Source organism: Myxocyprinus asiaticus, chromosome 2 (genome assembly GCF_019703515.2).
Source record: "Myxocyprinus asiaticus isolate MX2 ecotype Aquarium Trade chromosome 2, UBuf_Myxa_2, whole genome shotgun sequence".
Classification (NCBI taxonomy): domain Eukaryota; kingdom Metazoa; phylum Chordata; class Actinopteri; order Cypriniformes; family Catostomidae; genus Myxocyprinus; species Myxocyprinus asiaticus.
The window spans coordinates 12,678,503-12,692,807 of NC_059345.1; the positions used below are offsets into that span (position 1 = coordinate 12,678,503).

At 35.5% G+C, this 14,305-nt stretch overlaps 1 protein-coding gene across 6 annotated transcripts in view; it reads right to left on the reverse strand.

The window, feature by feature from the left end:
* kcnip4a (potassium voltage-gated channel interacting protein 4a) overlaps positions 1-14,305 on the reverse strand; it is a 299,944-nt gene that overhangs the window by 183,861 nt on the left and 101,778 nt on the right. The window contains exon 1 of one of the 6 annotated variants that reach the window (XM_051715619.1): positions 13,537-13,943. The exons of the other annotated variants lie outside the window; for them this stretch is intronic. Within the exon in view, the coding sequence (XP_051571579.1) occupies positions 13,537-13,624 (88 nt within the window). The 5' untranslated portion in view covers positions 13,625-13,943. Of the gene's footprint in view, positions 1-13,536; positions 13,944-14,305 lie in introns of those variants that run through there. 6 annotated transcript variants of the gene reach the window in all.

Below are 14,305 nucleotides of genomic sequence, written 5' to 3' on the forward strand. Positions count from 1 at the left end.
AGTCCGATCCTTAAACATTAAAATTCTCATTTTTTCAAAAGTATAGCCACAAGTCGTAAACAATATACGTGTTAACTTGATTTTAGTGTGATAAAATTGCTTACTAACCTTTCCTGTGTAAAAAAGAAAATTATATGCCTCACATTTTTGCCTTTAAACCCTCAAAAAAACTGGCCCCATTTACATTGTAAGTGTAAATTTAATAATAAGCCGCTATGTTCATTGACACAGTATTGTGCCCGCAATGGCTATGTCCATGTCCATGTAAATACTTAACGTATTTGTACTGTGCCCGCAATTTTTTAAATCTTTCTCGAACCTGTACCGTTATGCACTTGATACACAACTTAACAAGTTCGGTGACAATATACTTAATCACGTCTTCTTTTTGTATCTTGGTGCTGGCCCTCTGACCTAACTCAGCTAAACTCCGACTTTGACATTGAACACACCTCAATTCCCAATTGGCCTTGTTTGGCCTTGATAAAGCCCCAGAAGTGACCAGAATTTGATAGATAATTAGAGATTAGAGTATGTTATTACATACTGTATGCATTTTTGGAACTATGCAGTTCAAGGTTATATTAATAGTTTAATTGTTTGATTCTACATACATGTTTGTTTACTTCTGAACAATACTCAGTTCTGGCACTAGCCTCTATCATTAGTCATCCAGGTGTTCATTTAACCAAAGAATGATTTTGTCCCCATGCTTAACCTTCTGAGACTTATAACTGTTAAGTACTGCACCACTATTGCTAAGAGCATCCTGAGGACACATGCAAGGCTGTTTAATATTGAGTCTCAATGAGTCTCAAACTGAACTGATAAGGCACACTTAAGTCACAATGAGCTGCCATCTTGGATTAAATATTCAGTGTTTGCTAAGGATTATGTGGGCACCTGGTACACTGTCTCACTGGACAGCTGGAAAAAGACCTGGTAATAGCTGTCAGGAAACCAAATAGAGGAAACCTAGACGACTCATGTCACAAAGAATGTCCAAATAAACACACTAGACTGACATGACTACAGGCTTAGGGGACACAAAGGCAGACCCCATAGTGTGATACCATATTTGAATGCAGTGTTTCTCAATTGGGGGGTCGTGTAAAATGGGTCACAGGTCTGTTCTGATAGGGTCACAGACCCTAATGCAAATGCAAATAAAAAAATGCAAATTATCATAAAATCGTGTATAGTTAGAATAGCAAAATAAAAAAGCTAATCAAATTATAAAAGTGAGCAGAAAAGCTTCCCATATCTTTAGTTATACTGGTCGTGTGTCCAAACAAACTCTACAGTATTTTAGCGCAAATTCAGCTGTAATTATACAATATTTGCCCCAGTGTTAGTTAGTGATGCACCAATGTATTGGTTGCCAGTATTTATTGGCCATTGATTGACCAAACTAAAACCATTAGCATATCAGTTCTAAGCATGAAAACGGCAATATCAAAAACCGAGGGTTGATTTATAATCAATTATTAATACACTTTTTTAAAAATTATTAATACACTTTTTGTAAACTCTGTAAACTTAAATGCACAATCCAGAAATAATAATAGCCACAATATGTAGTAGGGTTGGCACTCCTAAGAACATGTAATATTTCATTGTTATTCTTTCTTGTTCTTATATTAATGTGGAAAAACATCATAAAGGGATGTGACAGTTGTGAAATCGGCAATTACCTATAGGCTACATGATGAGGGAAACCATTAAAAACGCTTTGAAACCAGCTGACTTTGACTTCTGAGACATCAGTATGATATCCATTAATGTTGCATGATTGACTGAATTAAGATTAAAATCACAATATGGCCTTGCCCGATTACTAAACCTCAAAAGGCTGTGTTTCTGCATTCAGCGCGCTGTGTGAGGAAGCAATGCCCTCTAGCAGTCTGGATGGCATTATCCATTGTCTATATACCACTATAATTCAGAATTTAAAACAGGCTTTTGTTCCTTTGATTTATGTTTCCATGATGTGGTCCAACATATGTACAGTGGTGGAAAGAGTACTGATTTTTTTAAAAAATGTTTTTTTATTAAAAATGTTTTACTTAAGTAAAAGTACTGCTACTGAAGAAATAATTCACCTGAGTACAAGTAGAAGTACTGAGAAATATTATGACTATTATGATTATAAATATATAATATCAAGAGTAAATAAGTAGTTTGCCGAAAAACTGCTCAAGTAATTACAAGTTATTTTATGAAAATTATATTATATAAAGTATATACGCTTCCATTTTTAGAACACAAAGACATTTTTGTTCTTGAAAGAAATAGATGCTTCCTTTCACCAAGGATGCATTAAATTGATCAAAAATACTGCCAAAATCAGTAATTGCAAATGATTATTACGCTTTGAAATTATTGTTTTAAATGGTATTTATTCCATTTTTTCTTTACCCATGATGGCAAACATATATGGTGTCACCTATCCCTTACAAAAGCATTCTAAAGTGCTAATTTGGTACTCATGAAAATGTTCTAATTATTAGAACAATTGAAAATGGTTACGCTACCATGCCGAAATCACAATACATTGGGGGGTTTTCCCCATTTGTTCTTACAAGTTGCTTTACATTTACAAGTCAAATTTTGGTTTTAAAAATAGGCAAAAAGAAACACATTTCTCCTGAAATTCTATTTTCTCCTAAAGTCTATTGTATTAGAGAGATGAAGGCTATTCTATGCATTACTGTTTTGAAAAAAGAATCTCTAACCAGGATAGAGAGGGAAGTGGACGGCCAGATGCACAACAAAAAGACAAGTAAATCACAGTCTCTAGTTTGAGAAACAGACTCCTCACAGGTCCTAAACTAGCAGCTCCTAAATGCCAAAGACCTGCATTGCTGCAAGAGGATTCTTGGACAAACAGAAAAGTTTAAGAATACAACATTTATTTAAATAGAAATAGCCATTTGTAACATTCTAAATGTCTCTAAATCGTCTCTAAACTACATAATGTGCATTGTGACTGATACATACTGTTAACATACTGTACAAAACTAATATAATGCAATATCATAGAGGAAATTTATCCTATAATTATCCAGATATGGAATGAGATTATTAAACAAACTGTTATCAACTCCTACATGCCATCTGAATAAAATAAGGCAAAAATAAAAATTAAAACAGTGTTTCGTGAGAGATATGATTGATTCAAACACTAAAAGTACAGTACAGCACCGTGAGTGAGAGTGTTACCTGCCAGGACAGTTTATTTTGAACAAGAGGGGCAAACAGTTATGGAATTTAACACAGGATTACGATACCGAACAAATGCGGATTGATAGAACCAGACGGCGGGAAAAAACATAATCTTCAGTGAAAATTCAAACGAAGATCTCAAAGTTTGTAATTGTAACTATATCAGATATTATTAATAAAACACGAGAACTCATTGAATGGGCATATTTTGCCCCCATATTTTGAATTTTGGGGATAATTTTGTTAATTTCGGTGGAATTTTTGCCCCAAGTCCCCGTTAATTTCCGACACTATTGGCATTGTATCTTTCTAAGGTATTTAAAAGTTTGTTTTAGACATGCAGTAGCAAGTAAACAAGATATCCCCACATATATGTCAAACTACATGGTGTTAATGTTTGACACAGTTAAAACATTGCCTACTTTCAAAACAAGTGAAGTTTGATCAGTGGTTAAACGTGTTCAGACGGTTCCTTCGTACCTGAATGAATGGCTCCTTTCCAGAAAAAATGAAATTTGCAGAAAATCACAGTATTACAGTTCTTGTATAGTGACAGGTAAGAAAGTCTTGAAGAAGCTAGAGAAGAGACGACACCGGCGGTAGTTTATGCAATCTGTACAGTGTCAAGTACAGTGATTTGATGACAAAATAAGGTAAGTGGAAAAATATTGGTATGTATTTGTTAAATTGGGATCAGTATTGGCCAACATTTTCATTTGGGTGCATCCTTAGTGTTTGTTCAATGTGTTAGGGGCTGGTTCAGACCAAATGCGTTCTTGTGCTAAAAACGCTAGATGCAGTGCAACGAATAGAACAGAACGCAGTTGTCTCGAGACATGTTTTTTCAAGTTGAAGTTTTTTTTTTTTATACTTGACAGGGCATCTTAAAAAGTTGCACTCCTGCATGTGATGCTGGAAAAAGAGCAAGATGCAATGCAACGGTCAAAGACATCAGTCTAGTGCATGTTTACCAGTAAAACAATTGGAAAACAAAACAGACGGACACAAAAATATGTTCGGTGTGAATGACCCCTTAGGGGCGTGTGCGTGTGCGTGTGCGTGTGTGTGTGCGAGTGTGTGTGTATTGGTGGCTCAGCGGTTAAAGCTCAGGGTTACAGACCAGAAGGTTGGGGGTTCAAGCCCCAGCACTGCCAAGATGCCACTGTTGGACCCTTGAGCAAGGCCCTTGACCCTATCTGCTCCAGTGGCACCATATCATGGCTGACCCTGTGCTCTGACCCCAGCTTAGCTGGGATATGTGAAAAAAATTGTTTCACTGTAATGTGTGACAATATATATACATATATAGTTTTTTTTTTTTTTTTTTTTTTTTTTTTTACAGAAAGATTACAGAATTTTGTCCCACAGTACAATGTACTTATTGTGTAACTACACTTTGTTCAGGAAAATATAAAATTCACATTTGTTGCTACTGAGGTTGAGGTACAGGTAGGATAAGGAGTAGGGTTAAGATTAGAGTTAGGGTTAAGGGTAAGGGGAAAGGTTGGGGTAGGGTTAGGTTTAGGGTTAGGGGTAAGGTTAACAGTTTAACAACGGATTACATTTATTAATTAAATGCAGGTACAATGCAACAGCACGTAAGTACATAATAAGTCGTTAATATCAAATGCTTAAGTATAGTAGTAGTTAAAGACACCTATATAAAGTGGGTTACAGAATTTTTATTCATTTTAACATTTTAAAGTTTAGTGTTGTTTAAAGTGACATAATCGATTGTAGCGAGTTTATTACGACTACAGAAATCACACAGGATAGAATGAAAAGGTTATAATGTCAAATTAGGTACTGCATTAATTAAATGTGATGGCATTGAACATAATTCAATCAAATTAACCGATTAATTACATAAATTCATTATTTATGGATTCAGTATGGATTTCTAAACATTTGAAAATCTCAAAAAGTTGTTCATAGGTAAAATTATTTATGTTTTAGATGTTGTCAGTACATCCATATTATGTGTCAGTTTCTATACAAATGAAAGCAAATATGAATGCAAGTATGAGAACATGTTGCCATTTCATGTTAATAATGTTGCACATTTAGTTTGATTTTAAGAACATTTTTGTTTTACTTTTGTACAGTAAACAACAATAAAAGGTGTTGAGTTGTCATTAGATGTCTGATACAAATTCTGGATTATGAAGCAAAACCAGAAAACCACTGTCTGAATGCACAGCATCACAATTTCACTTATATTTTCACTTGTCACAGAAGCATACCACTAAAAAAACAAATGGAAACTGTAAATGGTTTATGTGTAAATTATGGCCAGTGAGAGCAGCCGATAATCCCTTACACTGCAAGAGTGTAAAGGGAAAAAGAGCATAATGTCAAGAAGTTGAAGGATTTTAGCCTTCAGAGACCTTCACAAATTGCATTGACAAACCAAATCAAATCACTTGAAATCTATAGCGGTTTACTGAGCTGCATGCTAAAAATGTCTACAGTACTGTATGTGCACCTTAGAGGTTTGCGTGAGAGATAAAATGTGATAATCCGAGAGAAAGTTCTGCAGATGGTTACAGGCAAGATTAAAAAAAAATAAGCCATTTGTGTCTCCTTTCCCCATAGACAAAAGGCAGACATTGTTCCACATCCTGTGCCAAGTATTTCGACCTGTCCCCCTAAAAATGGATGATATATTACAGAGGTGCATGAATGTGACAGCTGTGAGTGATAAACTGGAGAATAACAAAAACGGCAAATGACATTGTGCTCAGATTGAGAACAAAAAGACAGATTTCAAACATTTAGGTGTGAAGAGCCAGGCCACAATGTGACAAAAAGCTGCCACAGTCCTCTGGCTCCACGAGCTCTTTGAAAAATTAACTGTTAAAATTCAAAGGATTCAGCTTCAAAAAGCAGGCCTGAGGACATAAATGGGACTCCTACATTACAGGTGCACATAAAGGAATAAAATATTGGGCCTTATTCATCAAACATGAGCAGAACAAATTTCTGTATATCATTCATATCAGTCTTGCGTAAAATGTCCCATTGGATTGAAAGCAATATTTTTTTATAAGAAAGGTTTTATGAACGAACATGTTTCATGAACATTATGTTTCATGCTGCCCAGAGATTCCACAAATACATAAATGCTATAAAATGCTACAAATTCTGCCCAATAATGTGTTTTTAAGATACAGTATAATGTAATGGGTTGTTCACATCTACAGAATAAAAACTGAAGAAATGTTATAGCCAGAGCTGTAACCTTGTTCATGTGCTAAAACAAAGATTTCATTTTCTTTATGATCTACAGATCAAATACTATACTATACTTTCCTTAATTTTTCATGGATATTTTTGATTACTTGCTCTGACGATGCTTGCTGAGTTTCCGTCTAACAATTTTTTTATGCAAAATTTAATTTATGCCTAAGAAAACATGAATGGAAATGCTTGATATGTGCATAAACTCTCAAATTCTCTTAAAAGTTCATGTGCTAGACAAAGGTGGATTTTCTAAAGTCAAAGTGATGGAAACTGTTTATTCGCAAAACGATTTGCACATTTTGACCATTTGTGCACGTGTTATGGGTGTGCGATGGCTTGATGTGACTGGCCCAACAAAAGGTCTGACCTTGGCACATGATTCTTTGTACATAGCCCTTGATATTCGGAAATGTTTAACCCACAGCTGGTCGTTAAAGAGTGGGAGACCAGTACAGATTCTGCTTAAGTAACAGCCTGATCTCACAGTGAAATCGGAAAGAGTAGACTGACTTTTCTTTCGGCAAAATCGGTATACGTTGACCGAAATTTCGAAACACTGCCCCCAGTGGCCAAAGTGGCAAGTTTTCAAGGGCATATGGGCACGTGTAAGCTCCATTTATGTCCAGGAGAGCTCGCCAAAAGCTAGTAGTGAAGCAAGTTGTTTTCAGCTTTACAGGACGTTATACAATGAAGAGAAAAGCATACATTTATGGATTCTATCCCCCAACCCAAACCCAAACCTTACCTTAACCATTAGTGGAGTAAAAAGTAATGTTAGAGGGAAAAGTGAAAACTCTGAATCATGTTCGTCACTGACTATTCAAACGTGGTTACTGCCTGGCTTTGAACCCTAGTCTCCCACACAGCTGATGCAATGTGCTACCAATCCTTGGGTACCGAAACTATTGGAAACATCATGCAAAAATTCACGTGTGATCATGTTGTAAGTAATCACATGCGCATAATCAGTGACGAGTGCGATTTGAAGGTTAAATTTTTTCCGCCTTATAGTACATTTTGTCCTCACTGATTTTTAGGTGTGCGGTTTAGGTTTGGAGGTACATTTTATAAAATATGCATTCCTCTTCACTGTATTACATCCTGTACAGCTGAAAACAACTTGCTTCACAACTCACTTTTTGGATATCCATGTACATTTCACCCAGAAAATGGAGCTCACACATGCCCAAACACCCAACAACCCTTACTGCTTTGGCCACTGGGGGCAGTTTTTCAAATTTCAGCAAGCACAGACCGATTTTAGCTAAAGAAAAGTCAACCTACTGTTTCTGATTTCACTGTAAGATTAGTCTGGCATAAAATTGCTCCATTACTGCAAATACAACTCTCCCTGAAGCAAGCTGGTCCATCATGACAAGGCGTACTTCTTCAAGATAATGTGCAATGATTTGCTGTTTCTTTAGTTAAATTGTTTAAAACATGCTTACAAATGCTAAACATTTGGATGGAAACGCAGCTATTGAAGGGCTTCAACCTTTACATTCTATTCAAACAAAGACAAAATAAATCAGATTATTTAAAGTAAAGATGACCATACATTTGTTACATAAATTAGGATTTTCATGAATTTAGAAACTGAAAATCTGCAATTGTACTATGTAGCTTATCAAATATTGAATAATGGACCAATTGCTTTATTGTGTTGTGTACTAACTGAGTACATTTCGTGTCTCTTTGCTGTGTTCTATACATCAAATCCCATCAGGCTCAGGCTTAGATCTGTCTTCATAATTGACTGATTTCTTTCAGGTGATCTAGCACTTCACTCAATCAACTGAGTAGCTTCTAATGACATTCAATGTCTGTGCATTGCTTGATAAGATAAAGGAAATCTGTCATTTAAAGGAATATCCCGTGTTCAAAAAGTTAAGCTCAATCGACACAATTTTTGTGACATAATGTTGATAACAACAAAAAATAATCTCAACTCATCCCTCCTTTTCTTAAAAAAATAAATAAATTGAGTTTACAGTAAGGCACTTACAATGGAATTGAATGGGGCCAATTTTTTGAAGGGTTTAAAGGCAGAAATGTGAAGCTTACAATTTTATAAAAGCAGTTACATGAATTATTCTGTTAAAACTCAAGTATTTCAGACTTCCTAAGCAACCAATTGGCCCGGTTGCTAGGGTGGGTAGAGTTACATTGGGTTAACCTCCTCGTAGTCACTATAATGTGGTTCTCGCTCTCGGTGGGGCACGTGGTGAGTTGTGCGTGGATGCCGCGGAGAATAGCGTGAAGCCTCCACGCTCCATTTCACTTATATTACTATTGGCTACATGGAAAAGTATTTTTTGTCATTTAACCTAATTTTGTCCCATATGCCTTTGCTATACCCTAAAACTGTCAGACTGTACCACAGATCTTTCTGTAGAACAACAACAACAAAAAAAGGGACCTGTTTTTCTATCACTTACTTATTTCCATTGATTTACTGAAATCAGGCCTCTGAATCAGTATTGTAAATGTATTTATTTATTTTGGATAAACATGCACACAAGACATTGACACAATACCCATCAAAATATAATTAAACTTATTTTGAATGATTATGTAGTTGAATTAGAAGCTACAAAAATGAACAAATTTTGCTCTGTGTGTAGTTAGTTCTCTCAAATATAGGACAGTTAAAATGCATGAAAAATCCATAATTTTATGACTATGTAGCAAATCATATACAATAATTGTCCCATAACTATGGGTATGACACTATTGTGTGACTAATTTAACATGAGAACTCATCTCTTTACATAAGCAGGTAAAGAGATGAGTTCTCATGTTAAATTAGTCACACAATAGTGTCATACCCATAGTTATGGGAAAATGTTATTTGCACATTTAACGGGCTGTTTATAACCTTTACTATACAAAGTTTAACTGCTAAAAGGGAATTTTGTCAACTGTTAGGAGTACACCAGCTTATACCTAGATGACTTCAAAGCAATCACACATGGACTAAAAGTAACAAAACACACATTTTGATATCATGGGGTCTTTAAAACGAAGTTAAAATTCGTTTTCACTTTTGTATTCTATTTAAAATGTTTTCAGATAAAAGGAGGGTGAAAAAAGACACGTTTCTACAACCAATTGCAGACAGATTGTCTTATTGTGTCAGCCAAATCAATACGGCGCCTTAACAAGGATTTCAAGTGAAGGCATAAAGACAGGCACCAAGTCTGAAAAGCTGCCAACCTGCAAGGCTTTCAATATTAAAACTAATTTTCAGTGACTCAGCAATATACTGTATCTAATATTGGGTTCCCTCCCAGAAGTGATCCAGATAGCCTTTCCAGTACTTTTAATTCATTATTGATACCTTCTGGTAATCATCACCAAACTATGGGATCAAATCCCGCCAAATGTATTGCGGTTACAGATCCAAAAATAATAAGCATGAATCAAAATAATATAATAATATCAGAATTGCAAACAAAATCATGTTTTCCTTGGTTATATAACTGTTTTTTTTTTTTTTGTTTTTTTTTTTTTTTGCTCTCTGACAGTTTTGCTTATATTTGAATTTTTTTGTATGCTTACACTGTATTTTTCTTTGCTTTTGTTTCCAAGTTCTATGCTTGATTTTCCAAAACTTGTGAGTAGAGTTTCATGTAAATCAGGGGGCGGTTTGCATTCCTATTATTCCACTAGTTCTTGATCGACAGCTCCTCCTCTAGCCAATCATTGGAAGAGGGGAGGTGACATCATTCCAAAATGACTCCATATTATATTCTTTGTGGTTGATGGATATGCTGCTTGTGTCTTTTTTGAGTATATTCTGCCAGCTCTTGGAAACAATGTGTTGTCCGAGTAGGCCATTATCATAGTCTGTTAACACATGTATCGAGTCAGCTGAATTTATTTAGCAGAGTTTTAGTTTAGGCATTATTTCAGACTTCCTTGTTTATAGGTTATTAAAATAAAAATATGAGCAAAATTGTCAGAGATCACAAAAAACAGTAATATAACCAAGGAAAACATGATTTTTTTTGCAATTCTGATGACTTTGCTTTAATTTTGTTGTTGTTGTTTTTTTTGCAGCATATTTTAAATGTGTTTATATATTTTTGATTCATGCTTGTTATTTTTTGATCTGTGCTTATTATTTTGATCTGTGCTTATTATTTTGATCTGCGCTTTTTATTTATTTTTGCGTGTATTATTATTTTTTATCTGCACTTATTATTTTTTGATTGACGCTTATTATTTTTGGATCCGTGACTGCAATACATTTTGCAGGATTTTGATCCCATACCAAACAGCTGACATCAATATGAGGATAAATTAATTTTTGATGCATTTGACCCTCAATTCAATCAATTTAATAACTGTTTGGCACAGTTTGTAATTAATAATGAATAGAGCAGTATATCTACAGTACACTGTACCTACTTAAGCTATGGAAAAGTGTGCAATACCTGGCAACCAGATAAACTGTTCCAGACAAATCCTAAATGATATTGTGATGGAAGAGTTTAAATATGTCTGAGTACACCTATAGTATTGAGTATAGTAGGTAGCTGTATGTATAGGGAATACATATATTTAATATAAATTAGAACCCTTACATTAAATGCGTTTAGATCTTGCATCACCTGGAAGGAGGTTTATTTTACGACAAGACTAGCTGACTGTAAATTATCATTCTTATTACATGGCTACTTACCAAAAAAGTAAATAAATGGCAATGAAATATCAATTTGAGTTTATTTTATTATGTGATGAAAAATAAAATAAAATAAAAAAGACAGTGGAATGCTAAGAGAGATTTGGAACTAGTACAGTATAAGAGATTGGTTGCCAGTGACAATGGTCAAATGTACAGTTTAGGTCATTATACAAAATATCTGAATGCAGAATGAAGCAATTAACCAATCAGAATCAAGTATTCCAGAGAGCTGCGTAATAACGCGTATGTATTCACTGCATACATATTTAGCGACTTAGATATCACATTATAACAAATGACTACTAAATAAACCGCTTGACTAATATATTTTATGATAAAATTAAGTAAGTGATAGAATAGGGATAGTTCATCCAAAATGATAAAAAAAAAAATAAAAAAAAATGTCAACAATAAAAAATTATTATTGAACTCACGCTTACTTCTACATTACACATCAGGGTATTTGCATGTGATGAAATCGTACAAATTCATTCGAACGAAATCGTATGACATCATACGAAATTGCCAACTCGTAAAATATGTAAAAATTTCCATGAGATCGGGTTTGTTTACAACAAAATGAGGGTGAGCAAATCATGACAGAATTTTCTTTTTTGGGTGAACCATCCCTTGCACATCCTGTCACAACACAAAACTGCGAGACATGTGCTCTACCAAGATACTGTATGACTCCAATCAACACAAGAGTTTAATGAGGCAAAGTCTTTCTTTCTCTGTCAGTGATTATGATCAAACACTATATCAGACCGCCTACACAAATCTCCAATACCAGCACTACTGAAAACCTTCACTGCAGGTCTTTCATCTTTGAAAAAGATTACATGTGAAACTCTTCACATCTCACTCTAATGCATCATATTTATAAAAATTAGACCAGCAAAGCAATGCCATTCTTCGTTATCCGTGGTGTTTCTTGTCAAACACACCCACATATTCAGACACACAAGCACACACTGCAGAGGAACTGTGCACAGAAGTTGAAATAGGCTAATCTTTACTAGCATAATTTACATACTTAATACACTATAAACAATAAATGACCCAAAATAAACAGACCTAAAACTGCGCACAGTGTTGCATAGTAAACAAAGACATGTTTAGGTCATATCGCAGATAAATTACATCAGTTTTTGCCTGAATCAGCTACAGTAAAACTTGCAGTACACTCCCATAACCAGAAAACTGCAGCCCAGACTGCAAAAGGAAAACACTTATCTGTGAATATATAAAACTATCTGACCATTTTTATTTCATCAGCGATGACTGAAACATATATGCAACAAATATCTGGAACTAATTACTATTATTCATATTACATATAACTACATAAAACAATATACATTGTATTTCAAAATTGGTGTTGGGTGGTAAACGTCGGATATCTTATTATTTGTTCACAATGTGTTTAATTTGTTCCAGAGATTAGAACATCATATGTGTATCTATATATTTTCTTTAAAAACCTCTACATTTCCCCCCCAAGAAACCCACAGTAGACAGCTTCTCTTGAATAATGGAAAAGTAAACCATTTGTCAAGGTCAATGTGGTCACTACATGAATTTGTTTTGATTTATTGATGTTTTCCTGCAGCATACCTACCAAGTCTTGAAATATGATCTGCAGCACAAATGTCATGGAACACAATTGTGCATTATTTGTAGTCACTTTGGGAAAACTACAGCACAATACTCTTAACCAGACCCAAGGACAGGATAACATAAGTAAATATGTTGCAATATATGGAGCAGAGCCTAATCTGTGCCTGAAAGAGCTGACACGTCAATTTATGTTTGGGAAATGATGGGGAAAATTTGTTTGCCTCGTCCTAACTGACAGTAGACTGGGATTAATTGATCTGATTAAAGAGATTAGGAAGGAGAAGACAGATAACAAAGGTCAAAATCAGGTTAAGATACACCTGCAGGTTGTTTGAGATGCAATGCTTTGCCTCAACTTATGATACATGCATATAATGTTCACTTGCACCAAAGTAAAGTATTGTATAAAGTACATCATTACAAATGCAATTACGTACTCGTCATATTTAGAGAAAGGAATTGTAATATATCACATAAATCTGACAAAAACAGCATGAGACAGAAGAATTATGTTTATATTATGGATAGTGTGTATTAAGTGTCCATTGTGAATATGTGTATACTGTTTATTCTATAAATTGAATAAATTACCTTTTGAATGTACTGTATATGACTGCAATGGACCATGCACCCAAGTTTATCACTCATCATTGCACTTGTGACAATAACAGTAATTTGATTTGATCTATTAATATTTACAAATTAGAAAATCGTCAAAAATTAGTTGCTTCAAACTTGGAAAATTACTATAACTTTACCTGCATTGAGTGTACCAGTAATAAATCTGAAGAGGTATTGAGCAAACTTCAGAATCTCCCGCTTGCATCGTTTCCTACAGCTGCTCATGTTGAGCTTTTTCCTTGCCGTGGATTTTTCCAGCTGTTTAATCCTCAAAGGACTCAGTGACAGAGGAAAACTTCCTCCCCGTGGCCACACTCCCAGAGTTCTGCCTCTACCTGCTCTTTCTTGTGTGTCTGTGATTGCCAGCTCACATGGATCCACGCACCGCTCCTCCAGTCTGCTCGAGGGGGGTCACTCACTACCGTTGGGTCATAAATATTTCCTCTGGAGTGCTTGAGTGTCCCAGGTGCTGAGCGCTCCCCTCTGGGTCCCTCTAAGCTGTCTTCTCTCTCTTGGTGCTAACGCTCTTTCACGCACACACACACAGTTGTAGTAGAGCGGCTGCTTGTGTGTTTAAAGCACCATCTGTGGCTGTTTCACCCTCTACGACCGTAGCTATGGAGGCGGTGCCAGCATGGGCCCTGGAGTGAAAACACTGTAGATGGAGGGAGGAGGGGCGAGAGGAGAGAGAAGGAGAGTCGATGTCCACGAATCAGCAATGACAGGCGATTATGGGGCTGTCGTAATGCCAGTTTCGATGCTCTAACGCTTCTGAAACACTCTCGGTGACGGCATCTCTAAGTGCCATAAGATTGAGAGTGAAAGGTAAAAAAGTGGGAAAAAGTGACAGACAGTGAGGTTGAAGATAAGAGAGACTACAGAGACAGCCTGCTTCTGCCTGAGAGA